At 46.4% G+C, this 15,817-nt stretch overlaps 1 protein-coding gene across 4 annotated transcripts; it reads left to right on the forward strand.

The window, feature by feature from the left end:
• The first annotated feature begins 6,322 nt into the window (after nt 1-6,322).
• Nucleotides 6,323-15,079, forward strand: VPS11 (VPS11 core subunit of CORVET and HOPS complexes). Of its 4 annotated transcripts, none has more exons than XM_070273769.1 (16): nt 6,323-7,190; nt 7,289-7,459; nt 7,554-7,689; nt 8,018-8,181; nt 8,769-9,016; nt 9,553-9,754; nt 10,149-10,300; nt 10,944-11,130; nt 11,588-11,734; nt 11,857-12,045; nt 12,153-12,314; nt 12,546-12,685; nt 12,775-12,977; nt 13,107-13,278; nt 14,220-14,442; nt 14,571-15,079. In XM_070273769.1, the coding sequence occupies exons 2-16, from the start codon at nt 7,313-7,315 to the stop codon at nt 14,733-14,735; spliced, it is 2,637 nt and encodes an 878-aa protein (XP_070129870.1). In that variant the 5' UTR covers nt 6,323-7,190; nt 7,289-7,312; the 3' UTR covers nt 14,736-15,079. The 4 variants fall into 4 exon arrangements, with proteins under 4 accessions (XP_070129870.1, XP_001503175.1, XP_023500728.1 ...); XM_001503125.6 differs by having other exon boundaries at nt 6,497-6,737; nt 7,311-7,459; XM_023644960.2 differs by having other exon boundaries at nt 6,511-6,737; nt 7,311-7,459; nt 7,542-7,689.
• Nucleotides 15,080-15,817: the final 738 nt, after the last annotated feature.

The raw sequence follows: 15,817 nt of genomic DNA on the forward strand, positions 1-15,817 counted from the left end.
ATATTTGGCGCTCCTCACTCCCTTCTCTGTACTTTACAGCCCCCTAGAAATGTGCACGGTCCTTGGAAAGCGCACGTTTCTTCCTTTTTCCTGGTTTTATTGAGATGAGCGCTTTTCTTAAATATGGAAATCAGCCTCCTCTTTCCTCGGTCTCCCGAAATCGCCACCCGGCCTCCCTTCACAGAAGGCTCTCTTGAAGGCCCTGGCTGTAACGGCCAGGGCTTGGTTAAGGAACTCTTATCTGTTCCTTTCCCTACGTTTTTCATGATGCTTAGGGAGAGAGAGTAGTCAGGTGTCTGTGCTTAGAAGATAAACCTACTGGCAGCATCAGGGAGAGGTCTATTTTTTTCCCTTTAAGAACAGTTGACAACAACAAACAAACCCATAGATAAAGAGATTAGATTGGTGGTTACTGGAGGGGAAGGGAGAGGTGAGGGCGCGAGGCATAAAAGGCCACTTGGGTATGGTGATGGATGGTAATTAGTCTTTGGGTGATGAACATGATATGATGTAGTCTACACAGAAACTGAAGTATAATGATGGACACCTGAAAAAAAGAGCAGTTCAGTCTTCAGGTAGTAGAGAAGTTGGTAGAAATAAAGAGGAATTCTCTTAAAATTTTAACATAGTTTACACAAATAATACACAAATATAATCTTGAAAAAAATTGAAACATTCTAGATAAAGCTAAATGTCTTTGGTACCATCTGCAACCTCCCTCTCCGCTCTAGGTGTCTGCTGTATCTGCTGTCAGCAGTGTGGTGTGTAACCTTCTAGGCCTTTTCATCTGTATTTACATACATAGGTGTCTCTTGAAACATGTGGCTTTTGTCTTTTTTAAATGATAAAATGTTATACAATTAGATTGTTTGCAACTTGCTCTTTTTATTTTGGTAACTAATAATAAATCATGGAGCGTTTTCTGCATCAGTGTGCAAAGATTCACCTCGTTGTTGTTTACTCTTGTAGGACGTTCCACAGCATGGAGTTGTTTAGACATAATGATGAACATAGAAGTTCTCATTTCAGTTCCACAGAGAAAGGTTTCGTTTCTCAATAGCTGACTCTACTTTTGGCCAGCTGTCTGGTAGGGTCGATTTTTTCCATCCATTTCAGAGTATGCATTTTAACATTTGTTGGGTCTCTGTCATAGGCAAGCACTGTGCTAGGTGCTGGGCTTCCAGAGATGGGGATGACCTTGTCCTTGCCTTCGGGGAAGTCACAGTCTGTTGGGAAACAAATAATGTTCATGGTTTCATGCACTTATTAAACACCTATTGAATGACTGCAAATTGGGAGACAAGCCAGTCTCCCCTGCTCCTAAGTGAGCTCCCACCTCGAGAACACCCTTGATGGGAGCAGTTTTGCTGCAGCTACGGTTCTCAACCTGGGCATCTGTCCCCCTGGGAGGTGGAGCAGGTGCACGTGCTCTGGAGAGTCACTGTTTTGTTCTTTGAGCAGAGAGAAGAGTGTTTCACAAACAAGTTGTAAGACAATGGGAAAACTTAATGTAAAACACCTGATTTAGATTGACCAAGGCAGCTGAATCCATTCGTTCTTGTCCAGAATAACTTGTTAATGACATTTGAGGACAACGTCCCTTCCCCCACACTGTGCAGAAACCCAAGGGAAGAAAGTTGCTGTCTCGGAGGACGTGTGCCAACTGACAGATGGTTAAAATGAATACTTTAGCAAGGACATATGCATACATTATAAACCACGCAAATTATGTCATGGGCTGAGGGCAGTCTTGATCAGGGCGAACATCCTGGTCCAGGAGAATTTAAAAAATTAGTTCTCACCCAGCAACCCCATTCTTAGGTTTCTGTCTAACAAATGTATACATATGTTCACCAAGAGACAGTAACAGTTTTATTCACAATGTCCCCAAATTGAATACTACCCAAATGCCATCAATAGTTGGATGGATAGATAAATTACGGTAGATTCACACCATGGAATTCTATACAGCAGTGAAAATGAATGGTCTACTGTTACATTCAACAACTTAAATGAATCCCACAAACAATAGTGACTGAAAGCAGCCAGAAGTCAAAGAGTACATACTTTATGACTTCACTTATATAAAGTTTAAACTAAGCTCTAGGGATAGAAGTTGGGGTAGTGCTTACCCTTGCTGGGAGGTAGCATTTAGAAGAGGGCATAGGGCAGGCTTCTGAGGTGGGGCAGTGCTGTGTTTGCTATGCTGGTTAAAATGGCGTTGTAAAAAGTTAATGGGCTGTAGTATGTATACTTTTCTGTATGCATGTTATACATCAATAAAAGTTCTAAAAATTTTGTCTGTCACACAAAAGACTTGCAGGTTTGATTTTACTGTAACCTTACGCAGAGAGAAAGCTCATTTTTACCAGGAGAAGCTACAGCAGGATAAGTTTTTTTCTGCTTCTGTAACAGTCTTTTGTTTCGTTTTGTTTTTTTAAAGATTTAATTTTTTCCTTTTTCTCCCCAAAGCCCCCGGTACATAGTTGTATATATTTTTTTAGTTGTGGGTCCTTCTAGTTGTGGCATGTGGGATGCCACCTCAGCATGGCTTGATGAGTGGTGCCATGTCCTCACCCAGGATCCAAACCAGCAAAACCCTGGGACGCCAAAGCGGAGCACACCAACCCAACCACTCAGCCACAGGGCCAGCCCCTATAACAATGTTTTTAGAATTACAAAATATGTGGTTATTGAAGAAAACAAGAAGAACACAGAAAAAACAAAGAATAAAATAAAAACCACCCACATTCCGTTTTCTAGATTATATCACTTTTAGCATTATGATGTACATCAATCTAAATGCACACTTTAAACTTTAATGGAGATAATATTTTGTGAACATTTGTCATTTAATTTATTAGGAACATTTTCCTATGGCATATTTTTCCTCTACAGAATTTCCGGTGGCTATATTTATGGAATTGTAGCGTAGAGAAGTACAATAAGTAATTTACCAAAATTACAATTTGACAATTAGGTTGTTTCTTTTCTTTTTGCTATTATAAAATTGCAATAGACATCTTTATTGATAAATCTCTATGAAACCTATCCCTTACAATCTATTTAAGATAAATTCCTAGAAGTGGAAATGTGGGCTTAAACTTCTGTTTTTAGGCACTTGATAAATATTGCCAAATTGCCCTCCAGGGAGGTTTACCAATACGCACTCCGCAGCAGCAGTGAATGACAGCTCCTGCATCCTTTTTTATTTATTTTTTATTTTTAAATTTTTTATTGTGATAACATTGGTTTATAACATTATATACATTTTAGGTGTATGTCATTATGTATTTTGATTTCTGTGTAGATTACATCATGTTCACCACCCAAAGACTAATTACAATCCATCACCACACACATGTGCCTAATCACCCCTTTCCCCCCCCATACCCCTAATAACACTAGAATATTAATACATTTTTAAGGTCTTGGTATTGCGAATTTTAATAGGATTGGAGGAGGTGGGGATGAAGAGACAAAGGATTGGGGACATTTCCCAGCTTGCATTGAGATGGGGATTATTATGTGTCCAGAAGAGAAAGCAAGACTTTTAGGGTTCTTGAGTTCTGTGACTTCATGATCACATAGAAAATCACTCAGACTTAACAAATTTATGGACTTGACTGTTCTAAAAATAATAATAAATTGAGGACCCAGAATACAGGGCTTTGGAGTTTGACAGACCTGGATTTGCCTGGGAACTCCACCACTTCCTACCTGTGTGATTCTAGGCAAGTTGTTGAGCTTTCCAGAAGCCTCAGTTTCCACATCATTAAAAGGCATGCTGGCACGTGCCTCACGGGATTGGTGTAAAAATGAAAGAAGCAGATAAAGTGCTTAGCACAGTGCTTGGGACATCCTGAGCACTAGCACGTTATATGCTAGTTAACTTTTTACTGGTTTTGTTATTAGTCTAGAGAAATAAAACTAAAAGATGGGTGCTATTGCAAAGTTAAATGCTTGGTTAAGAGCTTTGCCACATTCATGGGGAATAGCCTTTCCCTGTTGTAGGCCAGATTTTCATAATCAATAATCAGCTAATTGCTTCTTTCTCCTGTTTCACGTAGCTTTGGAGCCCTGGGCGCTCTTATACTGTAACAGTTCTGAGTTTATTTTAGGTTGACCTTGCTCCTAAAGTGGAAACTGCTGCTAGCTTTTTTAGGGGCTAAGAGAAAAACCACCAGACTTTTCAGAAGCCTAGAAAATGGTTTCTACCCAGAGAGCCAGATGAGGGGGGTGGAAAACTGATAGAAAATAAAATTTGCAGCTGGAACAAGAAGCGTTCCTGCTTGGCTTCGGTGGGTATGACTGTTGTACATCATGGGCAGCAGTTTGCTGAAGGGGAAAAGAGAGGGCATTGCTAGGCAACTCTTGATTCTGAGTTGTGATCTCTTTAATTTCAAGCTAAAGACTCAAATTGCTCCTTTATCGTTAGTCCCTTCAGAACACAAGTTCTCAGTAGGCAGACCGGTAAGTGAATCTGAACACATAATCATTTTCTGTGTGGTTCACCTGCTTATCTTCCTCACTGTACTGAAGTTCGTAGATTCAGACAAGTATAACTAAAAGACAAAGCCTGGTGTACGTTCTGACAAGTGTAGCCCAGCTTCACACCCTAGCAAATCCTCTAATTAAAGGTTAGGGAACTGAAGAACTCCTGTTTTATTTCCAAAGAACTTTGATGTTTTTGCCCAGAGAGAGTCACTTGAACCTCATTGAGACTCCATTTCTCATCAGAGATGATACTTCTGCAGATGGTTGCTGTAAAGAGTGCATGGAAAGTGAAAGCACTTTGTTAGGTATAATTCACTACACGAAATTAAGGGCTGGTTACTGTCAGTTCTTTCTATGTCTGTCTCCTGTGGTGGTGGTTTAGCTCCCCAAAGGGCAAGGACCCTATCATGTTCATATTCATATTCTGGGCTTTTAGTACAATTCCAGGAATAGTGAGTACTCGAGACATATTTGTCAAAAGGGGGAAAGGAAGGTGGTAAGTTGGAAGATGTTCCACAGGTTGCTCTGGCGTGCCATTCCCTGCCTGTGGACTCTCATCAGTAAGACCCTAAGGGCACAGGCCTTACCAGGTTCAGACATCAGAGGAAGACTCTGGGCCTCTGCCATTGGACAGTAAGGGGAGCACTCAAGTCAACGACAAAGATCCCACTTGCTCTGCTGTTCACATCTCTCTTTGCTTTCACATTGCTTCTTTCAACGTACATTATTCATAGTCTTAACATGCTATCTAAAAATTCTAATGAGTAGTACAGAGTATGCTCAGCAGGTGAAAGTGGGTCCAATCTACTCCCCATTTGTGGTTCTGCCCATGTGTTGAGATCTTGAACAGTTCCAATACCTCTGTGACAAAGATGAAATAAATCTGAGCTGAAAGTCAGGAAATCTGGGTGCCTGGTGGTGGCTAGGCAGTTTCTTCCCCTCATTTATCTCTTTAGACAAACAGAACTACCTTTCCTGTCAACCAGATTGAGGAGAGGACGGGATAAGAGGAGGGGATCAGAATCCTCACTCATTCCTTCAACCAAACATGGAGCATCTACCAGGCTCTGTTAGACCTAGTTCATGGTAAACAAGACACAGCTCCTGCTCTCTGGGAACTCAGGCTGGGGGAGTAAAGAGAAAAACATCCTGAAAATAGAAAGCTATGTGTGTGGGAGGGGTGTAAAAATAAGCTTTACAAATACTAACCACATAGCCACTTATTTTCATATGTCCATACCATCTCAAAATGACTCTATGTCACTTCTGTACATACCTCCTTGCAGCACACAAAGAGTACACCTACAGTTTTCCACGTGGACAGTTGGTTTAGCCAGACTTGGGAATGGTGGGTGGCCATGGAATATCTCAGACACTTGTTACTTCTTAAATCACTCAGCTCTCAGAGCTGCCACTCCCAGGCTTTTCGCTGTTCTGCTATGTCCCATTCCCTGCCAGTATGGAAAACGGGAGAAAGCCCAGGTTCTTGGGAGTTCCTGCCCCATCAGTATTTCCCAGCTTCCATAAGAAACATGTTTTTGGTGTCTATTACATGCCACACACTTTGACAGAGGGACACAAAAACGAGTATAAGACTGTGGTTCACGATCTGTATCTGATGGCAGATAACAAACTTCTAATTTTATTTCTCCTCTCCTACAGCTGAAAAACCAGTTTCATATACACTGTTCATTTATGCCTGAAAACAGTCGTGTGAGATCAGAACAAAATTCACTTAGTCACAGCGGGTTACAAGTCACAAAGCACGTGAGCGTGACATTCCTCATCTCGATCTCTTAATACCGTGCGTTTAATGACGGAGGAAACTGATGCTCGAAAAGGTGAAGGGTCCAGCTCTTAGGAATCATTCTAGCCAGTGCAGTCACAGAGCAGGCAAATTCGCCGAGCGAGTGACGGGCCGGGAATGCTACCTCACGTGGTCCCATCCACTCTCCCGGCAGAAGCTGTCACCAGGCTCCAGGAAGCTGCGGGGCACGTGACGCCGGCTTCTCTCACGTGACCACTCCCCCGGGGGCGGGGGCCTTCGGCCAAGATGGCGGCCTACCTGCAGTGGCGGCGCTTCGTTTTCTTCGACAAGGAGCTGGTGAAGGAGCCGCAGGGCAGTGATGGGGCTGCTCCCGGGGCCGCGCCTGCCTCTGGACCCGCTGCTTCCAAGTTCCTTTGCCTCCCTCCTGGCATCACTGTTTGCGACTCAGGCCGAGGGAGCCTAGTCTTTGGAGATATCCTTCCTCTGGAGCTGTCTCTTTCCTCCCCGGATCCCTGAGGAGATCCAGCTGGGATGGAATTTGTCCGTCAGAGGGGTTCGTGTGACGTGCCACTTTCCTTTAGATGGGCGCCCAGCGCTCCTTCTGTGGTCCGAGGGAAGAAAGAAGGAAGTCCATTCTCTAGCTTGTTGCCGACTGAGCAATCCTGGGAAGTCATTTAACCTCGATCGGCTTCAACTTCCTTATCTGTGAAAGGCGTGTAAAATACCAATTTGGCAAGGTTATTTTAGAGATCAATCAAAAGAACGGATGCAAGTTGGCTTCAAAAGATGAATATGTAAGGTGTCATCTCCCCTGCCCAATATTGTAGGCAAATGACACCAAGAGTTGGCTGCTTTGTTCTTCATATTGTTGCCACTGAACTCTGGCCTTCTTTTTCACTCTTTTTAAGAAGGGGAGTTCCAGGAGGTAATATGTGGAAAAATCCTTGAAAATTTTAAAGAGCCGTGTATATGTTAGTTGTTATCTGGGTTCTGGTCTAAATATAAGTCTCTCTCCTTGGAAAGGAGGCTCCTTGACTGCCTGCACATATGGAAGGCCAGATCTGGTTCTTGTCCCGCTCCCTACAGCTTACAGGCTTCCAGGCCTACAAACTACGGGTGACACACCTGTATCAGCTGAAGCAGCACAATATTCTGGCATCTGTTGGTGAGGATGAAGAGGGCATCAACCCGCTGGTGAGTCCTAGAGATGCAACCCATTCCCAGAAGCCTGGGAATGGCTGTTTGTTGGAGGGTGACTAGCATTCACACATCTGAGGTCTGTCCCCAGGTGAAGATCTGGAATCTGGAGAAGAGAGATGGTGGTAATCCGCTCTGCACTCGCATCTTCCCTGCCATCCCAGGAACGGAGCCGACTGTTGTGTCTTGTTTGACTGTTCATGAAAATCTCAACTTCATGGCCATTGGTAAGCAGAAAGAAGGCAAAGCTAATAATCCACGATTCTTTATAGATTTTCTTCAGAGTTGCTTCTGCAGCTCATCTTCACTGTTTTCATGAAACCACTTTGTACTGAACTGAGGCCTTGGAGATATTAAAGATTGGAATGGGAAAGCATATAGTTTGTTCTTTGAAAATGAATCAGTGAGTACCAATCTTCATGTCAACCATTGGAGAAGTTGGGTAGGAGGAGAAAGCTCGTCACTTCTAACAAGTGCCTCAGATGGTCTTTTTCCACCTCTGTCCTTCCTGAGCTTTTCAGCCTCAGCAAAGTGCTGTTTCCTGCTCTCCTACAGGTTTCACAGATGGCAGTGTTACATTGAACAAAGGAGACATCACCCGGGACCGGCATAGCAAGACCCAGATTTTGCACAAGGGCAACTATCCTGTTACCGGACTGGCCTTTCGCCAAGCGGGAAAGACCACTCACTTGTTTGTTGTGACAACTGAGAATGTTCAGGTATGACCAGGGCCTCTGCTGTCAGGGGCAGGCAGGAAAGGCTTCTCCATTGTCCAGGGGGCTAGGGTAAGGACCTGATAAGAGAGAGAGGATTCTTAAATTTTTCATCATATAGGCTTGAATCATTTGCCCAGCTTCATATTCTGTTTCTTCATTTAGGAGACTGGGAAGAGTTAGAGTTAGGAAAAGACCTCTGGGCCTGTAGGAAAAGACCTGAAGTTTTTCCCTAACCTGTTAAGTGACAGTGGACAAGTTGCTTTACTTCTCTGGTTCCTAGTGTTCCTAATTTTTAACAGCCTACTCTCAGGAATAGTCTTTTGATAAAACAGTGAAAGATTATTGCGTTTCTCTTACTTGTAGACTTCCTGTAGTAGGCAGCGATGGTATATACAGAGTAAGAAAATTTGGTCTCTGCTTGTATATTTAATAGGTGGGTGATGCTTAGTGGAGAAGGCAAGCAGCCCGGGGAAGACAGGGTGCAAAGAGTTAAAAAGAGAGAGCCAGTATGGAGATGGGAATCCCTTTGGGAAGGCTTAGATGCCACCTCCTCAAAGGGAGCCTGTTAACCCCTTTCATATCTCTCACAGTCCTATATAGTTTCTGGGAAGGACTACCCTCGTGTGGAGTTGGACACCCATGGTTGTGGCCTGCGCTGCTCAGCCCTGAGCGACCCTTCTCAGGACCTGCAGTTCATAGTGGCCGGGGATGAGTGTGTCTACTTGTACCAGCCGGATGAACGTGGGCCCTGCTTTGCCTTTGAAGGCCACAAACTCATTGCTCACTGGTTTAGAGGCTACCTTGTCATTGTCTCCCGTGACCGGAAGGTTTCTCCCAAGTAAGGACTCCAGGGAGAAGGGAAAGGGAAAGGGCTGGAATTGTTCCCCAGAATTAACCTGATTTTAAAATCCTAGTGCCTGGATCCTGTCAATCTGCCACTTTGGTTTTAAGTAGATTGCACTTAGGCCTAGACTCAGTTATAACATTTTTACTGAAAAATGTGTTTTTGCTGCAGACATTTGCTGAGCGGCCCTGGTGCCCTAGAGCTGTGTCTTACACAGCCCTAAGCACAGTGTCTTACATACAGCAGGCACTAATTATGTGTTAAATGAATGGATGTTTGAATGAACTTAATTTTTTAATCTGTTGCCTGTGTTAGTTATAGGATCCTGAAGGGTAAGGTCAGGTCTATATGTTCTCTTCCTACAACTGCCAGCACAATGCTGCATGGTAAGGGATGAGCTGCTGGAAGGGCCAAAGAGGTGATTTGTTCTGGGTGGAATGGGCAGCAGCAAAGTCGTCCTGGGAAAGAAAATAAAGGGGAGCTGAGACAGAGGTAGTACAAATATTCAGTGCTTTTTCTTCCCGACACAGGTCAGAGTTTACCAGCAGAGACTCACAGAGCTCCGACAAGCAGATTCTCAACGTCTATGACCTGTGCAACAAGTTCATAGCCTATAGCGCCGTCTTTGAGGATGTAGTGGATGTGCTTGCTGAGTGGGGCTCCCTGTACGTGCTGACGCGGGATGGGCGGGTCCACGCACTGCAGGAGAAGGACACACAGACCAAACTGGAGGCAAGGCCACCAGGTTCCCAGAGCTGGCCACAGGCACCCAGATGCAGCTATAGGAACAGGCTCCCCAAGTCACCTTGGCCCGATCCTTCCCTTGGGTCACAGCCTTACTCAGCTCCCTTAGAGTAGAATGACAAGTTAAATGGCCTGGGATGAGGCCTTAGAGGGAAGTAATGCCTGGGAGCCTGAGCCCACTCTCAGGGTCCACTGTGTCTACAGAGAACCTTGTGAGGTGAGCCGTTATTGGTCTTGCGGGTATCGGAGAGGTCTTGCCCTGTCTAGGATCTAGGAAGATTAGAACTTCAGGATTGTCTGGCTTTTGTGTTGCGGGTAAATTCTGGGAAGGTGTCTTCTCAGGGCTGTTGCTACCGATTTTCTAATCTCTCTCCCATTCCAGATGCTGTTTAAGAAGAACCTTTTTGAGATGGCAATTAACCTGGCCAAGAGCCAGCACCTGGACAGTGATGGATTGGCCCAGATCTTCATGCAGTATGGGGACCATCTCTACAGCAAGGGCAACCATGATGGAGCTGTCCAGCAGTATATCCGGTCAGTCTGGAGGCACTTTAGGCTATAGCTCTGAAGGCAGGGACAGGCGGCCAGAATGGCTAAAACCTGTGCTTGGGGGAGGGGCGCGGACTCCACCAGGAACAGTCCTTTTTTCTGCAGAAACTGTGATGCCTTGAGTGAGAAGACAGTATACCTTATTGGAAAGGGGATGTTTAGGGTCAGATATTACATGACCAGTATGCACTTGAGCTGATGAGTATCTGTGATTTGAAACTTCAGCTTGGCCTCTGTTAATATTCATTTGCCCTGATTCTTTAAAGGGAAAAAAAGTATTCATCTCTTGCTTCCACGCTTTCTTCCCTTGGTGCTAACTCTTGGAATTTTCAGCCCTAATAAGGGGTTTTAGGAATTTGTCTAGCCTCTTTCCCAACCTCTCTGGAATTCCTTTTTCAGCCAAGTGTAAGAACCAGTGCTCTGGAACTTTGCCACTCAGTGGTCCACAGTCTAGTAGCATCGATATCACCTGGAGCTCTGTTAGAAATGCAGCCTCTCAGGCCTCACCCCAGACCTGCTGAAACAGAACTTGCATTTTAAGAAGATCTGCAAGTGATTCGTAGGCACATGAAAGTTTGAGAAGTACACTCAAACATCCAGATGCTATTTGATGCGTGTGTCTCCCTAGAACCATTGGAAAGTTGGAGCCGTCCTATGTGATCCGCAAGTTTCTGGATGCCCAGCGCATCCACAACCTGACCGCCTACCTGCAGACCCTGCACCGGCAGTCCCTGGCCAATGCCGACCACACCACGCTGCTGCTCAACTGCTATACCAAGCTCAAGGACAGCTCGAAGCTAGAGGAGTTCATCAAGGTGCAGGGTGGTGGCGGTGCAGGATTCCTTGAGGGCCCCACTGAGCATGAGTTGGCTCCACCAGGGCTTGTCCTTCAGTAGGATGCAGGGAGAGGAAAGAGCTGACCTTATTTGGGGACCGGGACACTCTGGTCTATAAACTGGCAGGAGGAATAGCCTTCCCTGCTAGTTCTCTCCCGTCTCCCCTCTTGTTTTATGATGCCGGAACTTCCCGTGTATCTAAGGCGCAGGGTGTAGCACTGGGGGAGCCCTCTGTCCCCACAGGAGTCCCTCTGATAGTAGGGGCAGAGGAAGACTTTGGCTCTTAGAAACTTTCTGAGGGGCAGGGTAACATACTGTTTTAAAGGCATGGACTTTATTATCTTAAGACTCTTGTCTTAGAATCAGTGCATGTCTCCTCTCCTTTCCCCAGACACAACCTCCCTGTGAATGACTTTGGCTAATGTCTCCCTGGCAGACAAAGAGCGAGAGTGAAGTCCACTTTGATGTGGAGACAGCCATCAAGGTCCTCCGGCAGGCCGGCTACTACTCCCACGCCCTCTACTTGGCTGAGAACCATGCACATCATGAGTGGTACTTGAAGATCCAGCTCGAGGACATCAAGGTAGGTGAGACTTGACTTGGGTAGAGCTCTGTTCTTTTTCTAGGACATCCTGGAATGATGGAAGTGCTTCCTGGTGGGTGAGGCAGGACTGTGCGCTTACTCTGCCCTTTATCTCTCCACAGAATTATCAGGAAGCCCTTCAGTATATCGGCAAGCTGCCTTTTGAGCAGGCAGAGAGCAACATGAAACGCTATGGCAAGATCCTCATGCACCATATACCAGAGCAGACGACTCAGTTACTAAAGGGACTTTGTACTGACTATCGGCCCAGCCTTGAAGGCCGAGGCGATAAGGAGGCTCCAGGCTGCAGGGTGAGGCCTCAGGGAGAATGGCTTTTGGACAGCAGGGATCACCCTAGGGGCCTCCTGGGTACCAAACCCACTCACTCAGCCTCTTCTCTCCTCCCTTGCCATCCCAGGCCAACTCAGAGGAGTTCATCCCCATCTTTGCCAACAACCCGCGAGAGTTGAAAGCTTTCCTGGAGCACATGAGTGAAGTGCAGCCTGACTCACCGCAGGGCATCTATGACACGCTCCTGGAGCTCCGACTGCAGAACTGGGCCCATGAGAAGGATCCACAGGTGAGGCTTGGCAAAAGCTGCAGGAGGAGCTGGAGAAAAGACAGTTCTTCCATCTTTTGAGGTTGCCTTTTGCTGCATTCTTAGACCAATAACACCTCACCCCTGGGGGCTGCATCGTCCTAAGTGAAGAGGAAATTGAACTGAAGGGAGGAGAGAGTTGACTTGCCTTGTCCCAAGAGACCTTGTGATTTTTCCCTTATGTCCAGCACTTCTCCCCTCCGCCTTCCCTAGGTCAAGGAAAAGCTTCATGCAGAGGCCATCTCCCTGCTGAAGAGTGGCCGCTTCTGCAACGTCTTTGACAAGGCCCTGGTCCTCTGCCAGATGCACGACTTCCAGGATGGGGTCCTTTACCTCTATGAGCAGGGAAAGCTGTAAGCGTTTGGGGAATTTCAGGGAAGGGGGAAGGATCCAAGTAATTTTCCAGGGATAACCTCTGAGGTGTGCCTTGCCCTGGCCCCAGGTTTCAGCAGATTATGCACTACCACATGCAGCACGAGCAGTACCGGCAGGTGATCGCCGTGTGCGAGCGCCACGGGGAGCAAGAGCCCTCCCTGTGGGAACAGGCGCTCAGCTACTTTGCCCGCAAGGAGGAGGACTGCAAGGAGTACATGGCAGCTGTGCTCAAGCATATTGAGAACAAGAACCTCATGCCACCCCTTTTAGGTACTTAGGAGGACAGGGTGGGTAGGTGCAGGCTGCTTACCATCAGGGGCTCTGGCATGGGCGCTGCAACTCTATCCAGAGGGTGCTGCTTGGTTTATTGTCTTATTTCCTCCTGGGCCCCTATCTTAGTGGTGCAGACCCTGGCCCACAACTCCACAGCCACCCTGTCTGTCATCCGGGACTACCTGGTCCAGAAACTGCAGAAACAGAGCCAGCAGATTGCACAGGATGAGCTCCGGGTGCGGCGGTACCGAGAGGAGACCACCCGCATCCGCCAGGAGATCCAGGAGCTCAAGGCCAGGTACTTGGCATCTGGATATGTGGCGGGGTCCAGGGATAACCTCGTTCTTCACAGGGTGCCACTAAAGTTTCATAGAAGAGTATGAGAAGTGTGATTGACATCTGATTCTTGAAGATCTGTTTTCATGGAGGAATTCCATAGGATGGTTTAGTACATAGATCATTGTTTATTGGGCTTTGGAGGATATTCTCCTGTAGCAGCTACTTTTCTTTCTGTATATGCCTATCTTTTACCCTTTCTAAACACGCATCTAGGTTGTGGTTGGAAGCCATTCAGAAGTAAAAACTGCTTTAGAAAATAGAGAAAGTGGATAATTTAGAAATACTTATAGTAGACGTTAATGCCTACTCTGAGGTCTTATCTGCCCTTAACACTGTAAAATATTTATTAGAAAACAACAGTTCTTCCATTCCACAAATATTTCCTGAGCCTGTTATGTCCCAAACACGGTTCTCAACAGCATGGACAGAAAGCCCTGCCTTCATGGAGCTTACATTGTAGAGGAGGAGACAGATGGTAAACCCGTTAGATAAGCAAAATATTATAATATGTTAGATGGTGATAAATTCTAAGGAGAAAATGGAGAAGAGGCATAGGGTAAAGAGTGTGTGTTATAATTTATAAGGTAGCCAGGACAGGCCTTCCTGAAAGGGTCACATCTGAGTAAAGACCTGAAACACAATTTAGCGGCAATCGTGAAAATTGAAAGAGAGAGAAAAATCTCCCCTGGGTTAGCTGGCCTTGCGGGGAGCATGCTGAGACTCTCTGCGGGCCCAGCGCCGTCGTCGTCCTCGTTTGACCCCATAGGTGGTAAGAAGAGCAGGTCCCTGTAGTCCCTTAACAGGGGCCGCTCTCTCATCGACTGGGCTGCATTCTCTCCCCACTGGCTCTGGGCCCTGCCTCACTGTTGGCTGCTCCTTTCTGATCTCCCTTGCCTGTAGTCCGAAGATTTTCCAGAAGACCAAGTGCAGCATCTGTAACAGCGCCTTGGAGTTGCCCTCAGTCCACTTTCTCTGTGGCCACTCCTTCCACCAACACTGCTTTGAGAGTTACTCGGAAAGTGATGCCGACTGCCCCACTTGCCTCCCTGAAAACCGGAAGGTCATGGATATGATCCGGGCCCAGGAACAGAAGCGAGATCTCCATGATCAGTTCCAGCACCAGGTGGGGATGAGGGGTAGATGACGTCCCCTCACAGAGAGCCCCGGGGCACTGCAGGGCTTGTTTTCTTTTCTCCTCATTTAAGAAATGAGCACTTCAGTTCTGATTCTTACTTCTCTCCTTCCTTGCAGCTCAAGTGCTCCAACGACAGCTTCTCTGTGATTGCTGACTATTTTGGCCGAGGCGTTTTCAACAAATTGACTCTGCTGACCGACCCTCCCACGGCCAGGCTGACTGCAGGCCTGGAGGCGGGCCTCCAGCGGGACTTGCTCATGCACTCCAGGAGGGGCACTTAAGTAGCCTGTGGAGAGGGGTGTGATAGTGGGGCACAGCAGTAGGGACACGGGGACAGAGGCAGGGCTGTTGCACAGGAGTCAGGCAGACAGGCCCAGGACTCCACTCTGATCTGATGCCGTAGTCCTCAGGACTAAAGAGGACTTTCTTTTCCTGCCTCCTTCATTGGCCAGCCCGTCATTCTTCCTGTTGACTTTTTGAGCAGCGTAGATCATTCCAGACCAGCGGGGGAGGGCACCTCAGCAACCTCTGAATATGGACAATAGCTGCTTTATTCTCTATCCAAGAGCACCAGGCTGTGCTTGGGTCCTTGCTCCCAGAGTCTATAAATAAAAAGATATAATGATTTGGGAGTTGAAGGATTTATTCTGGCGTCTTCTTGGTGATTCTTAACTGTGCAAAATGTACTTCTTTCTCTCTGCTCTCCTAGAGCTCCACTTCCCTTTCTACAGAGTTCCTTAAAGATTATGTTGAAGGGACTTCATTGCAGTAATGGGTGGGGCCTGTGGCATCTAATAGTATTCAGTTTACTGAAGAACCTCTGCAAAAGACTTAATGCCTGAGGCCAGCCTGGTGGCACAGTGGTTAAGTTTGTGGGCTCCACTTCCGTGGCCTGCGGTTTGCATCTTGGGTGTGGATCTATGCACCGCTCATCAAGCCATGCTGTGGTGGCATCCCACATAGAAGAATTAGAATGACCTACAACTAGGATATACAACTATGTACTGGGGCTTTGGGGAGGAAAAAAAAGGAAGATTGGCAACAGATGTGAGCTCAGGGTCAATCTTCCTCACCAAAAAAAACCCAAAAAAATCTTAATGCCTGAGCTCCAAGAGCAGCCTGGACTGAGGTCCCCACAGCACCTCCTGCTTTTTAGTCTGGCTGGTCTCTATGGCTCTTGTTTGAACAAAGTATTCAAGCAGGAGGCAGCTTGTGGTGGGGAGCCTTTAGCTTCAGTTTGCCGTTCGTAATGGGTAGGTGGTTGTGTTGCTGTATTCAGTACCAGATGATAAGCAGGATGAAAGGGCCTTTATTGAAACGTTTTTTTCGCTCTCTGAAGTCAGCCAAAGTTTGCATTGCTAGG

The sequence above is a fragment of the Equus caballus genome, chromosome 7, assembly GCF_041296265.1.
Source record: "Equus caballus isolate H_3958 breed thoroughbred chromosome 7, TB-T2T, whole genome shotgun sequence".
NCBI classification, from domain to species: domain Eukaryota; kingdom Metazoa; phylum Chordata; class Mammalia; order Perissodactyla; family Equidae; genus Equus; species Equus caballus.

Excerpts from the sequence above, each read along its gene's own strand:
- VPS11 (XM_023644960.2), top strand. The coding sequence starts at position 6,551 with ATGGCGGCCTACCTGCAGTGGCGGCGCTTCGTTTTCTTCGACAAGGAG. Across the intron at positions 7,460-7,541 it reads AAGAGGGCATCAACCCGCTG|GTCTGTCCCCAGGTGAAGAT; the intron begins GTGAGTCCTAGA and ends CACACATCTGAG. Across the intron at positions 12,686-12,774 it reads CTCTATGAGCAGGGAAAGCT|GTTTCAGCAGATTATGCACT; the intron begins GTAAGCGTTTGG and ends CCCTGGCCCCAG.